This window comes from Mustela lutreola, chromosome 1 (genome assembly GCF_030435805.1).
Source record: "Mustela lutreola isolate mMusLut2 chromosome 1, mMusLut2.pri, whole genome shotgun sequence".
NCBI classification, from domain to species: domain Eukaryota; kingdom Metazoa; phylum Chordata; class Mammalia; order Carnivora; family Mustelidae; genus Mustela; species Mustela lutreola.
In genome coordinates this window covers 259,360,797-259,380,561 of record NC_081290.1, presented here as the reverse complement: position 1 = coordinate 259,380,561, position 19,765 = coordinate 259,360,797, and the positions used below count along the sequence as shown (strand labels likewise).

Genomic DNA, 19,765 nt, shown 5'->3' with positions numbered 1-19,765 from the left:
CATATTAAAAAGTAAAACTTTTAAACTCCTTAAAAGCATCCGCAGCTCCCACTTTGTTCTGTGTTTGATGCTGGACAATAATATGTAATGTATATAACAAATAACTCAAAAAGTTAATGCTGTAAGTCAGGAATTAACCCTTTGCTCTAGATATTAGATATCTCTTCCTGCATGAATATTACCTATCTGGTATGTCACCTCTAAAAATATTCAAATTAACTTTTAAAACTCACCTTAGTATATTATGAAATAACATTTAAATTTACTTCTAAAAATCAGGTTACTTTCTTTAATTCTGTAAATATTAACATACATTGTTTAAAATTATGAAAAAGAAAAACAGAGCACTTTCAAGTTCTAAGGAAATTGTGGATGTTTGTGTATATAATTTTTTATTTCTAAAAATATCAGCCTATCTACTGATAAATGCTTAAATATTCTAACATAAAAATACAATTTTCGCTATTTCAGAAAACATTGCAAGGAAAATTTTCAGAGAATACTTATCACTGTATTTGAGATGATCAAGAACATTCTTTTAGATAAAAAGTTAACTGAAAAATACTTACCAGCTTTTTAAAGGCTTTAACAACATCATGTATATTGTTCTATAGGATTTTCTAAGGGGTGTAATTTTTCAGTGTTACATCTTAATGCTGACTTCCTGAAGGAGCTTTGACTACAATAGGCATGAATATGTTTTCAAAGGATGATGGATAAATTGCTGGGTGGTTATATAATATATCTTAGGCAGCTGATGGGGCTTTTTATCCTTTACTTGTCTTTTAGTTATACACAGTTTTAAGATAATTATGGTCTATAAGATTGTCTTTTCCCTCTTCTTGTACCAGCAATATTTGCCTTGGTTATAGGTTCCAGAAATCCCCAATCATACATCATAAAATTAAAAACAAACAATTATAGCATCCCCCACGACCCCCATGTTGTATCTCTAAAGACTGTTAATGCCTTGGTTTTGGTCATTCATTGTTGGGCTATTAAATACAAATGACTCTAATATAACTCTAATTGAGTTAGGAACACTGAAATCTTGGCTGAATAATATGCAGAAAAAACTATTATCTATATTAGCCCTTAACATCTCATTTTAAATTATACAAAATATTTTATTTTCCTCAGAGGGATGTTAAAAACTTTGTCTGTCCACTGGTATTATGAGAATTTAAATAATTATAATTTTTGCAGTCATAATTTTTTTTTGAATTCAGTCTATTTTAAACTTGTGAAAACTAAGTGGACCACATTAAATGTATATAGGTTAAAAACAATACTTTTTGTGCTTTCTTAATAGAAAAATGAGAATGGAATATTATTTTTTTAAATTAAATTGTTTTAGTATTACAAAATAAAAAGGAAAGAAATATGAAAGAAATATGAAATTTTTAGAATCATTAATTTAAGAAATATTACTGATGAGTGAAAGTTCTGTTAACTCAAAAACTAGATAGGGGTGGGCACCTGGCTTTGGCTCAGGTCATGATCCCAGAGTCCTGGGATCAAGTCCCATATCAGGCTTCCCCCGCTCTGCAAAGAGCCTGCTTCTCCCTCCCCCTCTGCCTGCCACTCCCCCTGCTTGTGTACTTGTGCTCTCTCTCTCTCTATCAAATAAATAAATAAAATCTTGAAAGAAAAAGAAAAAGAAAAAAAAAACAGATGGGGGCATCTGGGTGGTTCAGTTGGCCAAGCAACTGCCTTTGGCTCAGGTCATGATCCCAGAGTCCTGGGGGGAGTCTGCTTCTCCCTCTCACCTTCCCCCTCTCATGCCATCTTTCTCTCTCTCCCATTCTCTCTCTCTTGGGGAAAAAAAAAAAAAAAGATATATTTTCAGAGAAGAGCTATATGAAATGCAAGTACATAAGTAAAGTAAACCTAAAATAAAAATCTATTCTGGGCTACTCCTTATAAATACAAGAATGAAAATATGCTTAAGATCATTAGGTTTTTGTGGATGCATTTTAATGTCTTTGATAATATATTAAGTACACAAGATTGGGTAAAACTGATTGGATGACATTAGAAAACATTCTTCATAAAACCACCTAAGCTGCTTCAAAAGACATACTGGACCAGAAGGACTTACTAGATACATTCAGAACATCCCATCCTAAAACATCACATATACATTCTTTTCAAGTGCACATAAGACATTCTCCAGAATAGATCACATATTAGATCATAAATCATGCCTCAACAAACAAAAAAATACTGAAATCATATCATGCACCTTTTCTGACCAAAATGCTATAAAACTAGAAGTCAACCACAAGAAAAGAAAAAACTAGCAAGACCACAAACACATGAAGGTTAAACAATGTGCTACTAAACAATGAATGTGTCAACCAGGAAATCAAAAAAGAAATTAAAAAATATATGGAAACAAATGAAAGTGAAAACGCAATGATCCAAAACCCCTGCAAGGCAGCCACAACAGTCCTAAGAGGGAAGTATGTAGCAACACAAACCTACCTCAAGAAGAAAAATCTTAAATAAATAATCTAACCTTACACCTAAAAGAGTTATAAACAAAACAAAACAAGAAATGAGGCCAAAAGCCAACAGAAGGAAGGAAATAATAAAGAACTGAGCAGAAATAAATGATATAGAAATGAAAAAAAAAACAGATTAGGAAAAACAGGAGCTGCTAATTTGAAAAATTACAAAAAAAATTGGTAAACCTCTAGCAAGACCTATCAAAAAGAAAAGAAAATGGACCCAAATAAGTAAAAACACAAGCGAGAGAGGAGAAATAACAACCAATATCACAAAATACAATTAATTATAAGAGATTATTATGAAAAACCATATACCAACAAATTAGACAAACTGAAAGAAATGGATAAATTCCTAGACACATACAAACTACCAAAACTGAAACAGGAAGAAATAGAAAACTTGAACAGAACAATAACCAGCAGAGAAATTGAGTCAGTAATCAAATACTTCCAACAAATAAAAGATAAGGACCACTATGATCGTTTATATGTCTATTACTCAGAAAAAAATAAAAAATTCATTACAGTAACATATCTCTTTCTTTCCCTTTTACTTAATTGTGAGTAACACACATCTGAAAAAATAAAAAATTTAAATAGAACTGATGTTAAATCCTGTCCCATTTGACTGGTATATCTTAATAAAGCAAATGTGAAAAATTTTATGTCCATTCACATACTGCATATAACACTAATTGTAAAGGTTACTAAATTGGAAAAGAAATGTGTTTAACATGTTACGTCTTTTCAGACAAGTTATTTACTTAAATTTAAATATGAATTTTTGTTACAGAAAAACTATCATAAGGTTGTTGATAAATATTTTGAACATGAAACACTGCATTCAGATAAAACTCTGTGAGAACTGGAATAGAAAATATGAATTCAAGGCAAAGATGATTGATGTAAAATTTCCAGATGTTAAAAAAGAGCTCGCTTATGTACATATATTTCTAGAAATAATGGTACTGACATCAAATTGTGATGTTATTTAGATTCAGTTGGATACACTTAGAAGGCTGATTTAAAAGTATTTTAACTAAAAATACAGTATTTATAGAGGCGCCTGGGTGGCTCAGTCAGTTGAACAGCTGACTCTTGATTTCAGCTCAGGTCATGATCTCAGGGTCCTGTGGCTGAGCCCCGAACTCAGCAGGAAGTCTGCTTGAGATTCTCTCTCACTCTCCTCTCCCTCCATGCACATTCATGCACATGCACATTTTGAACAATATTTACAATAACATCTTTTACAACTAAATAATCTCATAACTGCAATTTTTACATAACTTTGTGTACAAACAGATACTTAATTAAAATTTATTTTTTATAAGTGTGAAAGCAAAAAGGTGGAAAGATCACTGTACTTTACTATCTGTACAACTGGCCAAGATATAGAATGTGAGGTGATAATCATTCAATTCAGGTTAATAATAAATGTGAAATTCTTCATGTAGGTTTTAAATGTTATCTTTGTATTTTTAATAAGACTGTATCAGTCAGAGTTCTCCAGAGAAACAGTTCCAGTAGGATATGTGTATATACATATGTGTATATATATTGCTTTGTTTTATACAAAATTATATATATAAATAACTGTATATACGTATTATATATGTAATTGTAGTTTAATACAAAAACATTTATTATTATTATTTTTTTAAAGGGATTGGCTAATAGTATTAGGGAAGCTGACAAGTCCCCAGGTCTGCAGGATGAGTCAGCAAGCTAAAGACCCAGGAAAGCTGATGGTGTAGTTCACATCCAAATGTTGGCAGGCTTAAGAACCAGGAAGAATGGATTTTTTAGTCTGAATCAAAGGCAGGAAAAAGCTGATGTTAAGATTTGAAGGCAGTCCGTCAGAAGGAATTTGTTCTTAGCTGAGGGAGGGTTAGTCTTTTAGTTCTATTTGTACCTTCTACTGATTTGATGAGGCCCACTCACATTAGGGATGGCAATCTGCTTTACTTCATTTACCAATTTAAATTAAGTATTTTTAAAAAATTTTGTTTATTTATTTAAGAGAAAGAGCATGAGCAGGGGAGAGGGGCACAGGGAGAGGAAGCAGCAGACTCCCTGCTGAGCAGGGAGCCTGATGTGGGGCTTAATCCCAGGACCCTGGGATCATGACCTGAGCCGAAAGCAGATGCTTAATCGCTAAGCTACTCAGGCGCCCCTACCAATTTAAATATCAGTCTCATCCAGAAACACCCTCATAAGAGTACTTAGGATAATGTTTGATCAAATATCTGGGAACCTTGTGGCACAGTCAAGCGGACACATAAAATTAACTATCACAAGTCCACCCCTTGTCAACTTGGCACCTATACATATTTCCTTAAGCTATACTTAAGCTCCAGATGAAGACAATATGTCATAATGACACATTCCTAGATGAGTCTCCTAATGCTGTCTTAACCTGGGTTCCTTTTTACCACACTACAGCCTAGAAACTGTATAATGCCAGTGAAGTTACAGAACTCCCTTTGTATATTCTGGATCTCTCTGGCGCCACTGTCCTTTATTATTTGATGCCTGATGTCTTGAAAACTGTTGTTTAATATATTTTGCCCTGTTTTTTAGTTGGTTCAGGGATAAAGAGAAATCTGACCCTCATTAACATATCTTGGTCAAAAGTGCAACTTTTTAAAAGTCTACTTTTTTTACTCTAATTTTATATAGTTTTTACAGTATCATAAAATTGTTCCATGAATAAATGTTTGCAGAACCTAACTACTTACATAAATAACTAGATGTTTTAAGAAATCCTAATTTTTAACTTCACTCCTTCACATAATTCAGCGGAGGACAAGTAAAGTACCTTCAGATTTTTAATATTAACTTGTACAAATTCAAGGTACCTAGGAAAAGTGTTAGGGATTAGTTTTCAAATAAAAAGTGTAATTCTCTAAAGCAAAATGTGTTGGTATATTGATTAGATTTTAACATCAGTTGCCTAGGTTGCAGGAGACAAGAAGGAAGAATAAAACACTTTATTTTGAAAAGAATATATAGTTGATTCTTTAACCACACAAGTTTGAACTACACAGATCTACTTAAATGTGAATATTTAAGATAAATATAGTACTGTAAATGTATTTTCTCTTATGATTTTCTCAACAACATTGTCCTTTCTCTAATTCACTTTATTGTAGGAATATAGTATATAATACATATAACATACAAAATATGTATTAATAGACAGTTTATATTGTTAGTAAGGCTTTCGGTCAGTATTAGATGGAAATAATATTTGGGGAGTCAAAAGTTATATGTAGATTTTTTTTTTAAGATTTTATTTATTTATTTGACAGACAGAGATCACAAGTAGGCAGAGAAGCAGGCAGAGAGAGAGGAGGAAGCAGGCTCCCCGCCGAGCAGAGAGCCCGATGTGGGGCTCGATCCCAGGACCCTGGGATCATGACCCAAGCCGAAGGCAGAGGCTTTAACCCACTGAGCCACCCAGGTGCCCCATAAGTTATATGTGGATTTTTAACTGTGCAGGGGATCAGTGTCTCTAACCCCCATGTTGTTCAAAGGTCAAGAGTTATCCTGCTTCTGGCCTGGGAAAAATTGCCTACATGGCTATAAAGATGTTTGATATAAAATCTTAGTCTCCATACTATGGTGGAATGTGTCATGAAGAGCTTGTACAGCTTCTTTAGATGATAATCTTGGTCTTTATTGTTCTTACCAAGCATAGTACTGTCCAGAAATTGATCAGAATAATTAAGACCAGGGAAAAGAAACAAAAGAAGAAATGAAAACATCAAGAAAATATTATAAAAGCCAAACACCAAAAATAAGAACAAAGGAAAACAGGCTCTGTAACCAGAAGAAAATCATTTGGAAAATTATACAAAGATTTCTCCTTTGGATTTTATGACCATATTACTTAATAAGCAAAATCTGACCCATATGAAAGAATCGTGTTAGTTTTACCTCAGCATTATATAACTTTTTTATAGTGGGTATAGGAATTTGTTGGTGTCTGCTGAAATCTATGGTATATTAATACTTACTATGCTACAAATTCTTCATAAATGAATTAGTTATTTGTTATTTTGCAGACCATGCACTAAAATGAAAACATCCTAAGGGAGAAAATAACTTTAGATTCTATCTTCTGTTCCAACAACGGCTTAAGTTGTGTTCCTGTTCTGGACAAAGAAATTAAGAATTTTAAAACTGAGGATTGTCCTCTCTGAGATGTAATGTGTGTTCTGGCTTCAAAAAGATAGAGTATATCAGTCACATATTTTATTATTATTGTTTGTTACTTGGAAAAGAGTAATTTCTGGTAGTCTCAAAGCAAAATGAGATTAATAAATGAGTACTTCCAATTTCTGTAGCTTTCTTCTAATTTATGTCTTTAAAATACTGGTAATATAATATCAGATAATATGCTGTTGTTTTCCTTTACTTTTTACAGAGTTATCTTCTTATGACTATAGTAATAACCTTATTTATTGTCAGTTTTTAGTAGCTTATTAATATTGTCCCCAATGCCAGTATCAACTTAAAGTTAAAAAAATTGTCCACGGGGGCGCCTGGGTGGCTCAGTGGTTTGGGCTGCTGCCTTCGGCTCAGGTCATGATCTCAGGGTCCTGGAATCGAGCCCCACATCAGGCTCTCTGCTCCGCAGGAAGCCTGCTTCTCTCTCTCTCTCTCTCTCTCTCTGTCTGCCTCTCTGCCTACTTGTGATCTCTGTCTGTCAAATAAATAAATAAAATCTTTAAAAAAAAAAAAATTGTCCACGAACACTAATTTAAAAAGTGAAACTACATCTTTAAATAAATTTGATACTTTTCTTTAAGAGAAAAAAAAATACATGTATGGTCACATTAATGAATTTAAATATGGTTTTTAGATAAACGAATACCTTGTTTACCTAAAATTTTCATAAAATTTTATGTATATATTTTGTTTACATACATCTTGTTTATATAAACATATAAGCAATATTTTTTCATGAAATGTTCAAAATGCAATATTTTTGCATTTGTATATTCTATACCTGTAAAATATCAGCAGGGTCTTCTTTTGCAGATGCAACCAACAAAGTATGCCCATTGAGGATTCCTTCTGCCAGGAAAAACTTGAAGAGCAAAGAAGAGTAAGTATTATATTTATCCTCTTCTGAAAAAAAAGAAAAAAATTAGTCAGTATCCTACCATATGCCAAGCACACTCAGATGTTTTAACAATTTTCCTCCTTAAAACAAGTATATAAAATGGGGTAATAATTGTCTTCCTAAAAAGTACAGATAGATAGGCTAAGAGACCTAGCTGGATAGTCCATGGGAAGTGAGTACTTCTAATATAGTTTGATTTCAAAATTATTCTCCATCCTCTACTCCATCTCTGAGATCCACAAAATGTAGAGGGTTACATATGAGTATAGAAAAAAAAAGGACTTTCTTTTTCTGTTTCAGGCATTGCATCTCTAAAATACCTATTCTTACCTACCAACCAGTTTGTAAACTCACACTTCATTTCTTACATGTCATAATAATTAAGCACTTAAGGGTATGTAGCCTGAAGATTAGTATTTATAAAATTTGTAAAAATAGTATTACTTCTACATTTGTGTTTTAGGTTTTAAATTCAATAGCAATTTAAAACTGAAGACTAATCTGAGAGTTCTTAAATTTGTACTAAATGTTTTCCGAATAAACAGTTCTTTGACCTTTTATTATTCCTTCACCCTCCCTTCTTTCCGATTTTTTATGAAAAAAAATCATATACCAGGTTTCTTTGACAAAATGTGTTAATATTTTTGAAATTTTGTGATATAATATAAACTCAAGTATATCTTTGTTTTCTAATATTATTGATAAGCTACATGCCTACACTTTTTTTTTAAATTTTTAATTTTTTATAAACATATATTTTTATCCCCAGGGGTACAGGTCTGTGAATCACCAGGTTTACACACTTCACAGCACTCACCAAAGCACATCCCCTCCCCAATGTCCATAATCCCACCCCCTTCTCCCAAACCCCCTCCCCCCAGCAACCCTCAGTTTGTTTTGTGAGATTAAGAGTCACCTTTCTTTCCTTTAATACTTTGAGACATAAAGAGACAATGGTATATTTACTGAATTATTCAAAAAAAGAGAAGCATTTATTAATTTATTCAACAAATATTAATTGAATTCCTATGTCAGGCATTGTTAATATCTGTAAAAACCACACTGTTAAAAAATATTCCTAAGAAAGTTTGGACTTGTGGTAATGTTAGCACTGTGCACAAAGCCCCTTGCAGCTTTAAGTATAAAACCTGAATAAAATACCATTAAAAAATAAATATTTAAAGGCACTGCAAAGCAATTAAAAGAAGACATCAACCACAGCAGTTTCCTTTTGAAAGACTGTGATCATGACATGTAAAAACTTCAAGTTTCTGGCGCCTTTTTTTTTTTTTTTTTTTTTTGGCCAAAAAAAAAAAAAGTTCCCTTAGCTCTGTCAGCTCTAGGTCATATATCCTTTCCAGCTTAAGGTGGCAGAATGTAGAGTTCAGTATTGTCAAAATAGCTGAAACTTTAGGAGAAAAATCCTTGAATTAAGAGTGCTCTGCAAAATTCACCAAATGTGCCCAAATCTGTGGTTGACCACTAAGCTACCAATGCATGAGTGAGAGAAAAATCACTAAGTAGATAAGAGAGAACAGTTTAAGTTGAAAGACAACTAAATCTTGTGAGATTTACAAATCTGATGCTCCTCTGAAGGCATGCATTTCCCAATGAGCAGAATCTTGTAATAAAAATAGTTGAAGTCGGGGTGCCTGGGTGGCTCAGTGGGTCAAAGCCTCTGCCTTCGGCTCAGGCATGATCCCAGGGTCCTGGGATTGAGCCCCGCATGGGGCTCTCTGCTCTGCAGGGAGCCTGCTTCTTCCCCCACCTCTCTCTCTCTGCTTGCCTCTCTGCCTACTTGTGATTTCTCTCTTTCTGTCAAATAAATAAAATCTTAAAAAAAAAAGTTGAAGTCTTATTGACTTGACGTGGCAAAGGATAAAACTCAGGGCTGAGAACCACAGAAAGCGTGAGCCCCCAAATGTGTGTATAAATTCTGTATAAATATTTGGCTCTCTTCTAAGTTTCTAACAGTAAGGGACAGCCCTGTGTGACCAGGTTAAAAAAGCAAAACCTAAAAGCTGTAAAACTGAGCAGAGATACAGAGATACAATCTGTTGCAAAGTATACGGAAGTGAGAATTAATTTAAAATCAGGCAAGTTAACTGTCTATTAAAACAAAAAACCTGAAATCCTCAGGAAAACAGAATGGAATTCAGAATCATTAAAATGCACTTTTTACAATGTGAAGATTTCAATCAAAAATCAGTGAATATGATCCATATTAGGGAAAACACAATGTACAGAAACCGACTCAAAGTAAAATGTATTCAGAGTATTAAAGGAGGGGCACCTGGCTGGTTCAGTCAGTAGAGCATGTGATGCTTGATCTGAGGGCCATGAGTTCAAGTCCCATGCTGGGTATGGAGCCTACTTAATTAAAAACAACAAAAACAATAACAACAAAATATTAAAGGATGATATATCAATAAGTGAACAGAAAAGGACTATCAACAGAGAATGAGAAACTATAAAAATGAACCAGATAGAAAATTTAGAGTTTAAAATTATTATTCCTTATATGAGAAATTTATTTGGTAATCACACAAGAAGATTGGAGATGAAGAAAGGAAAAAATAATTGATATACCTTAAGGGAGATCAATAGAAAGTAGGAAATCTGAAGAATAGAGAAAAAAATTTAAGAAAACTGAACAGAACATCAGAGACATAGACCAATAAACAGCAGTCCAAAATATGCTTAAGTAGAGCCCTAGACTTTGGGAGACAGTAAGAAACAGAAACAATCCTTTAAGAAGTGATGACTAAAAATTTCCTAAATTTGATAAAATATTCAATTACAGATCTAAAAAGCACAGGAAGTGTCTCCTAGGATAAATGCAAAAATCCCAAATCTAAGTACCTCATAGTTAAATCTTGGAAGAGGTAGGGAGAAATGGCATGTGACCTACAGTGGTACAATGATAAAATCAACAAGCGATTTCTCATCAGAAACAATAAAGGCTAGAGGATATAATAATTATATATTCCAAGAGTTGAAAAAGAAAAACTTCATGAAAAATTATAAATGTATAAAACATGTTTAAGAATGGAGGTAAAGGGGGCGCCTGGATGGCTCAGTGGGTTAAAGCCTCTGCCTTCAGCTCAGGTCAGGATCTCAGAGTCCTGGATCAAGGATCAGAGCCTGCATGGGGCTCTCTGCTCAGCAGGGAGCCTGCTTCCCCCCCCCCCCCGACCCCTCTCTCTCTACCTGCCTCTCTGCCTACTTGCAATCTCTCTGTCAAATAAATAAATAAAATCTTAAAAAAAAAAAAAAAAAGAATAGAGGTGAAATACCATGTTTATATAGGACAGCAGACCTGTATTAGAGGACGCTAAAAGCTAAAGGGAAATCATACAACATTGTAATCTGCACTTATAGGAAGGAATAAAGAATACAAATCACAACAAATATGGGGGAAATTATAACACTGTATGATCTTACATATATGTACTTATGTGCATGGATGTGTGTATATGTGTGTGTATATATATGGGGGGGAATAAATTACTTTGTTCCTTAGAATTTCTTTAAAAGTATAACTGTTTAAAGCAAAACTGACAGAACTAAGCAAAGAAAGACATAAATTCAATTTGGAGATTTAATTGTACATTTCTTAGTAATTGTCAGAATAGCTAAGGAAGAAAATCATCAAGAAAATAGAAAATCTGTATGACCTCACAGACCACCTTGGATAATATATGGTTCCAGAATATATATTTAGTGCATCTAGAATGTACACCAAGATAAACCATATGCTATTCCAAAAAACAAGTCCCAATATATTTCCAATACTAAAATCTTACTTCAGAAACTGAAATTTTAAAAATTCTATTTATGATCAATTCCAAAAACACAAAATATTTTGGAGAAATTTGACAATACATGTGAATGAATTAGCTCCATAATGAAAAGTATAAAATATTCTGAGAATAAGTAAAGAAAACCTAAATAACTGGAGAAGTATATCATGTTTAGGGAATATAAGACTCAAATCTTTCCAAATTGATCTACAGATTTAATGGAATTCCAATGAAAGCCCCATAAGATTTTTGGAGAAATTGATAAGCTAATTCTGAAATTTACACAGAAATCCAAAGGTCCTAGAATAAACAAACAAATCTGAAAGTGAAAGTCTATTTCAAGACTTAGAATAAAAGCTACAACAATCAAGGCAATGTGAATTAGCTAAAGGAGAGGCATATAGGTCAATAAAAAAGGATATAGAGTCCAGAAATAAACCCACATAACTGATTTTTTAATAAAGGTGGAGAAAAAATTGTCTTTTCAACAAATTGTCCTGGAACAAGTGAATATCCAGACGCAAAAAACAACAAAAACCTCAATCTTACCCTATACTACAAAAAAACAAAAACAAAAACAAAACCCAAACAAAAAACCCACAACATTTCTATCTTACCTCATACTAATACTCAAATATTATCTTGAAATGGATCACAAAACTAAATATAAAAGCTGAAAAAATAAAACTAATAGTGATTTCTCATTGCTTTTGAGAGAAAGAACTAAATCCTTTCACACGGTCTATATACTCTGTGGTTGCCGCCACACAATGTGTGTAAATAAAAATATTAGTGTTAAAAGTGGTACAACCCTGTCATCTCCCTATAAAAGGACACGATGCTTCTTTTTTTAAATTAGTTTTTCATTTTTTTATAAACATATAATGTATTATTAGCCCCAGGGGTACAGGTCTATCTCACCATAGCACATACCCTCCCCAATGTCCATAACCCCACCACCCTCTCCCGAACAACACGATGCTTCTTCAACAACTTTTCAGTAAAGAATGAAATAAACCTGTTTAATTAGAAAAATAAAAATAATTATTTATAAAATTAAGGAGAGTATTGCATTATTCAGTAAGGGAATGAACTTAGGTAAGGTACTTCATAAACCAGAGAGAGACACCTACAAATAATAAAAAAATACTGAGTGGGGGCACCTGGGTGGTGCAGCTGGTTGAGCATCCAACTCTTGGTTTCAGCTCAGGTTGTGATCTCAGGGTCATGAGATGAGCCCCGTGTCGGCTCTGTGCTCAGCATGGAGCCTGCCTGAGAGTCTCTCTCCCTCTCTAATCAATCAATCAATCCTTTTAAAAAGGAAATTAATTATCATTAATGAAGAGTGACAATAAACTAGACAGCAGAATTTCTCTTTTTCTACCTACATTTTAAATGAGTGAGACCTGTAACTCTTTTCTTATCTACATACAATCCCTAGTGACCTTATCTAGACTCATAGCTTAAATTACTATCTCCAGGGACACCTGGGTGGCTCAGTTGGTTAAGCAGCTGCCTTCGGCTCAGGTCATGATCCCAGTGTCCTGGGATCGAGTCCCATATCTGGCTCCTTCCTCAGCAGGGAGCCTGCTTCTCCCTCTGCCTCTGCCTGCCTCTCTGCTGCCTGAGCTCGCTCTCTCTCTCTCCCTCTATCCCTGACAAATAAATAAATAAAATCTTAAAAAAAAAATTACTATCTCCAGTAGCCATGTTACATCTTAAGTCTGGACCTTTGCATAAATTATTTCACCTTTTTGGCTAGCTAATTCACTGAAATCCTCCCAGACCCAAAATAGGTAAACTCATCTTTGGAGAAGCTTTCCTAAAGACTGGGTGAGATGACCCCAGTGCCCTGGAGCATCTTGTTAACTCCTGCAACAGCATTTAATGGACATATTAAGATGTCTCCATCAAGCAAAAAGATCCTCATGGCAGAGAATTCATCTTATTGCTATATTGCTGTAGTAGGTTCATACTATACATCTAGTAAGTATTTGTATAATTAAGGAAAAAAATAGAAAATCTATTTTGTCTTATAAATCAGCCAGATATACTGTAGTTTTGCTGAAAACACACACTAGTGTGCATACACACACGGGCACGCACACGCGCACACACACACAAAAAAAACAAGTGTGCACACTCTTAAATAGTTATTGACCCGATTTTTTCGAAGACTCCTATGAGGCAGGCAAAACTCTCGGAAGAAGATCGCCTATTTAGGGTTTAGTTGAAAATCTAAGCTCTTCAAGCTGAAAATCACCATTTTTGTGAAAGAAATTTTGAAGTTGTACACTAAGCATTTAATTAATCTATTTAGTGAATCCCTGTAACATTGGGAAAGCAAAAATGATAAATGATGTGACAGAACTGCCAAAAAGCAAATACAGTTCTGGCCTCAATAGTCTAATTCTTAGCTTGAGAGAGATGGTTGTCCTAGTCTATTCTACAGTAGTGGACCAAACTGACAATAGTATATTTCATTTGAGGACTTACAGAAACTAAAGTATATTCAGAATGAAGTGACCGGGATGGTAAAGGACTTAAAAGCACAAGAAATGGGATATTTAGTTTGAAGAAAAAGAGACCCAAGGGATGCAAGAGAGTTGTCTTCAAATATTTGATGGGCTGTCATATATAAATGGAATCACACAAGAGGTAGAATGAAGCCTAATGGATAGAAACAACAGGAATATCAATTTTTCCTTAATATCAAAGTCCAAAGGAGCTGCCCCTTTCATTGTGCTGAGAAAGCTATTAGAGTCACTAACAACTTTCTAATTATCTATTTTCTTGGAAACTTTAAAATCTTTATCTTATTCTGTCTACTGCAGCTATTACCATGGACAAGTTTCTTCTCGGAACTAGACTCTCCCCCTTTACATGTATCCCCTCTTTTTAAGACACTCTTTGTGCCCAGTTACCCTGTTACTTCAGACATTCTTTATATATGCAAACAGTTTTTATAGAGCTCTTAATTCTGTTGAAACTATAATATGAAATGGTTCTATTTAATTTTTCCAGTTACTACTTTCCCTATGCTATGTCAAATCTTCCTTTTTTCATCTCTTGACATCTAGAGCTAATTCAATGATTTTTTTTCACCAGTTTGCTATTAAAACTTGGAAAAGTCAAGTTTAAAACTTGAACATTCTGTAAAAAGCTCTTCCACACCCTTTAGCGCAGAATAAGACTTGGGGCTTGAAAGTCTTAGAGGGGTTCTAAAAGAAAGGAAGGTTCTAAAATACCTCTTCTCAGGCGCCTGGGTGGCTCAGTGGGTTAAGCCGCTGCCTTCGGCTCAGGTCATGATCTCAGGGTCCTGGGATCGAGTCCCGAATCGGGCTCTCTGCTCAGCAGGGAGCCTGCTTCCTCCTCTCTCTCTCTGCCTGACTCTCTGCCTACTTGTGATCTCTCTCTGTCAAATAAATAAATAAAATTTAAAAAAAATAAAAATAAAATAAAATACCTCTTCCTCTAAGTCTTCTTTCCAAGTCCTAGTTCTATTGTTGGGAGAGCAGGGGGACAAAAGTGGCAGTGATCAACTTACATAATTGGCTGTCTGGTTAGGGAGAGATGTCTCTAGCCTCACTATAATCTGGTCTATTTAATATTTAAACCTGCTGCTTTGCAACCTATGAAGTTATGGTGGTTTCCATGTAGGTGGTGAGTGTGGTTTTGTAGGTGGTGCTCAGTTTCATTGTGGCCACATCTATCATTGAAAAGCACTTCCAAGGTGGAATCTAGGTTTTGGAGGGGCTGGTCAGTAATTCATATTAAACTTCTGCTCTGGAAATATTAGTTACTGCTATCACTATTTCGACTGTTTATACAATCTATCCCAGAGGGCCCCTCTACCTTTTCTACACCAGACACAAAATGGTGTTGTTGTCGAGAATGCTGACAAACTATAGGAGATTTAAGGCAGGCTTCCCCCAAGGACTCTCTCACCATGTACTACTCACTGAGGCCTTATGGGTTCAGAAGTTTAGCAAGTTGGCTAGGAAACAGAGATGCCAGTCTCTGCTTTTTGCAAGCATCTTCAATGTCTGTGTCTGATATCCTTGGGAACTGTATCCTCTTACTTGCCTGAATGAGGGATCATTTTTGAACTTGAATGTTGCACTTCTGCTCTCTCCAGTCCTGGCCAATGACATTTGGTAATAGTGGTGATAGTGATGGAGTTATAAGGAAGTAACTGTGGTAGGTCTTTAGGCCTGAAAGGAGATCCCAACTGCAGGAAAGGGGGAACTTAAACCTTTGCCCCTTTGCCTTCTTTTTCTCACTGTGGGCTATAGTCATCAATTCTGAGGTACTCAACATCTTGTATAAAATAATAAATAGCCAATCTTGACCACTAACTATATGCTAAACATGCAATGCACTTCCCATGCATTAGTTCATTTAATCCTCATAGTAAGTTGTAAGACAAATGTTATTAATCCCTATTTTCCAGGTAAAGAAGCAAGGCGCAGGGAAAGCAAGCAGCTTGCCTACCGTGACACATCTAGTACATAGCAGAGCCGTGGTCTGAGCCTAGGCAGGCGATTCCAGAGGCTAGCTTTCACGGGGTTATTCTCCTTTGTCTATCCCTTAAAGGCTGATGTGCTTTCGCTTTAGATTTCGACTTGTTTTTCTTTTTGCTCTAGTTGTTCTTGGTCTTTCCCGGCATCTCAGACCACTGAGAATCTGATGCAAGTTATATGTTATTTGGAAAATGTACACAGTCAGACACAAATTTACATATAATTTCGGGGAATTAACAGACCCCCTAAAGTTCCATCTTGGATCCTCCAGGGTCTATAAACCTGGACATTCTGATACATGCCTACGAATGACTTTAACCAAAACATCCACTGAATAAAATACTAGTGAAATAATGTTGAGAAACCCCAAATATTTTTCTCTAGCCTAAATTTAATACTCTTAAAATTCACTATGTTTAAACTGAATTCATGCTTCACCTCAATACTTGCTCTTTCTCTTCCTTTTCTGACTTCACCTGATGGTACTAACTCCAAACTTTCTCGGGCCAAACATCTAGGAATCATCCTACCTCCTGTCACTGCTTTATATTCCACATATTTAGAAAGCACAGATGTAGAGGGGCAACTGGGTGGCAAAGTCAGTAAAACCTGCAACTCTTTATTTTGGCTTGGATTATGATTTCAGCATGTTGGGATGATCCCCACAGCAGGCTGGGCAATCAATGGGGAATATGTTTCTCTCCTTACCCCTCTCTCTTTGCCCCTCCCCCGCTCAAATAAATACATCTTTAAAAAAAAAAAAAAGCACAGAGGTAGAAATCAACATTCTTGAGCCAGATCTATTAAAAGAGGAAATATGAGGGAAATGCTGTATCAGAGCAATCTAAGCATGGCTAGTGAGACATTTAGAATCCAACATATATAATGAAATGCAGAAGTAGAAAAGTTAGGTAGCATTGTTATATCAAAATATGGTAGTAAATTTGTGGTTTAATAGTAACATCATCTCGTGTTACGATGAGAGTAATGAGTAGCTCCATCACTTCAAATTTTTACTTTATTCCTGATGTGCATCCTTCATAATACCTCTTCATTGCTCAAAATACTCCATGACTACCATCACTATAAAGTAACTTTTGTTTTTTTGAAGATTTTATTTATTTATTTGACAGACAGAGATCACAAGTAGGCAGAGAGGCAGAGAGAAGGGGGGAAGCAGGTTCCCCGCTGAGCAGAGAGCCTGACGCCAGGCTCGATCCCAGGACCCTGGGATCATGACCTGAGCCGAAGGCAGAGGCTTTAACCCACTGAGCCACCCAGGCGCCCCTAAAGTAACTTTTTTAAGCCAGGCTTTCACAGCATTCATTCCTTCCTTTAAGCATGTATTCATTGTGCCCTTACATGGTTCCCAGGGTCACAGAGCTTACAGTCTACTGAATAAGATACACGATCAGGTATTTTCAATAAGTGTAGTAAGGGCCATGATATAAAGTAAATAAGGAATACTACAGAAGTATACAGAGGAATACTGATTGGCAGTGAGGGTAAGGAAAGCAACAATTAAAGAAGTCTTTCTGGAAGAGACTCTAAGTGGATACCTAAGGGATGATTAAGAGTTAGGATGAGAAAGACAATCTTCATATGATCTCACTGATATGTGGAATTTAAGAAGAGGAAAAAATGAAGTAAGATGAAACCAGAGAGGGAGACAAACCATAAGAGACTTTTAATCATAGGAAACAAACTGAGGGTTGCTGCAGGGGATGGGAGTTGGGGGTTAGGGTAACTCGGTGATGGACAGACGGCTTGAGGAAAGAGGTGAGAAACATGAGAAGAGATAAGCTGAAGTGAATCATCAGTGGTAGGTCATTAAAGGCCTTGTAGTCCAGGCTACAGAGCATGGACCTTATATTAAGATCGACAAACAGCACAGAAAGGTCTTATGTATATATCATGATTAGATTTTATATCAGAAAGTTTGTTCTACTTATAGTATGAAAATGAACTGAAGTAAGAAAACACTGGAAGCAATGTAAGAAGCTGTTATAATTTCAGTGAGATTTGTGGATTAGGATCACAGCAGTAAGAATAGAGAGAAGTAGACAGAATTTTAAAATATTTAAAAGGTTAAAAACCTTGGGATTTAAAGATTACTGGATGTGAGCAGTGTGAGAGACAAGTATCTCATGCAGGTGTCTGGCATGTGTCACTCAGTAGACTGAATCACAGGAAGAGGGACAGATTTAGAGGAATAGGGTAGAATTTGGAGATAAGGGAAGATCAGCTCTAAGACACATTAATTTTGAGGTGCCTGTAAGAAATTCCAGAGAAAATATTGAACAGGGAGTTGAATATGATCTGTGTATTTCTCTGTAGATCCTATGTATGTAGTAAGGACTAGAGATTACTGATTACTTTCATAAAATTACTCCTCCTCCCTCACCTGCCGTCATTCTGGCAGGAACTGAGACCTCCCAGGGAGAGTATGTAGCACTAAGAGGGAAGAGGATACCAGTATTTTAAATAGAGGCAAATGAGTCTTAAAAAACAAAAGCAGAGGGGTAGAAGGAATACGAGAAGAGAATGTCTTAACAGATCCAATGGGAGAGATCATCATCATCTTTTCAGGAAAGAGTGACTAACCACGTCAACTGTTGCAGAGATCAAGAAGGAAGAGACCTGAGAAGTATTTCTTGGGTTTAGCCAACAGAAGGTCACTAATGTCTCTGGCTAAAAAGTGGCTTCAGTGATGTTGTACTGCTTGAAGTAAACTGAGGAAGGACCGAAATATGAAAATGTATAAGAGGTAAAGACTAACGAGGCTTGGCTAAAAATGGGAAGAGAAAAAGGGATAGAGGAGTGGGATTAAGGACAAAGAATTTTCCCCTTTAACAAGGAAATAAGGCTTGAAAACAGATTAAGCATGTTTAAGTACACATAGGAAAGAACTAAAAAGGAGGAGGAATTAAAGATGGGACAGTTGATATTGCCACTCCTTGGAAAGGTGGAAGGAGGAAAAATCTAATGTCCAGGTAAAAGGATGATTCTCAACAGGAGAAGGTACAGGACATCGTTCCATGTTGGGGTAGAGGTAAGTACTGAAGTTTGACAGGGGGAATTTGGGTGAGTTCTCATCTGAAGAGACTACTGTTCCCATGTGAAATACTGCAAGTTATCTGAGAAAATGAGGGACAAAGTAATGTTGGATGTTTGGACAAGAAAGCTTTAAAAGGCCACTGAAGTTATTGAGAATAAAAAGGAGGTGATGACACATGCAAAAGTTCAGTGGCAAATGATCAAAGCTTACTTGAGGTTGAGGTTGACGGTCTCCAATAGATGACAGAAATAACTAAGACAATATATGGCAGCAGTGAGATGACATAAAAGGTAGAAAAGTCAAAGGTATAAATCTCACTTTGGAAAAAGAAAAAAAAACACTTTAAAGTAAATTACCACGTTTTAGTGTAAAATGATGACTTAATGTCAGAAAAAGCTGCTTGTAAATCTTAGCTACAAAGTGTGTGACTTTGGGCAAGTTACTTGGCTTCTCCCAAAATTCTAATCTCCTGTAAAATATAGACACTCTTCTGATTGCTGTGAAACTAAATGATAAAATACATCTCAAGAGCTTAGCATGATACCCAGCACACAGTAAATCCTCAATAAGTGTTATATATTTCTATAAAATATTTAATGATAATATTTAAGACATTAGAGTTTGTTTCACATGAAATAGGTATTATACAAAGCAAATTGGGAAGATTTAGAAGGGATAAGAAGAGTAGGAAATTGAATCTACAGAGTAAAAAGGGTATTACAGAGATAAAAGTAACA

At 35.3% G+C, this 19,765-nt stretch overlaps 1 protein-coding gene across 5 annotated transcripts in view; it reads right to left on the bottom strand.

Annotated features, from left to right (window-relative positions):
- The window catches only part of ELP4 (elongator acetyltransferase complex subunit 4), a 243,152-nt gene that overhangs the window by 207,631 nt on the left and 15,756 nt on the right, over positions 1-19,765 (bottom strand). For 4 of the 5 annotated variants that reach the window (XR_009345762.1, XR_009345763.1, XM_059138840.1 and 1 more), the window contains exon 3: positions 7,528-7,649. Coding sequence is in view for 3 of the 5 variants with exons in the window: in XM_059138840.1 (XP_058994823.1) it covers positions 7,528-7,649 (122 nt within the window). In the remaining 2 variants the exon portion in view is untranslated. The remainder of the gene's footprint in view (positions 1-7,527; positions 7,650-19,765) is intronic. The other variant, XM_059138826.1, reaches the window with a different exon arrangement.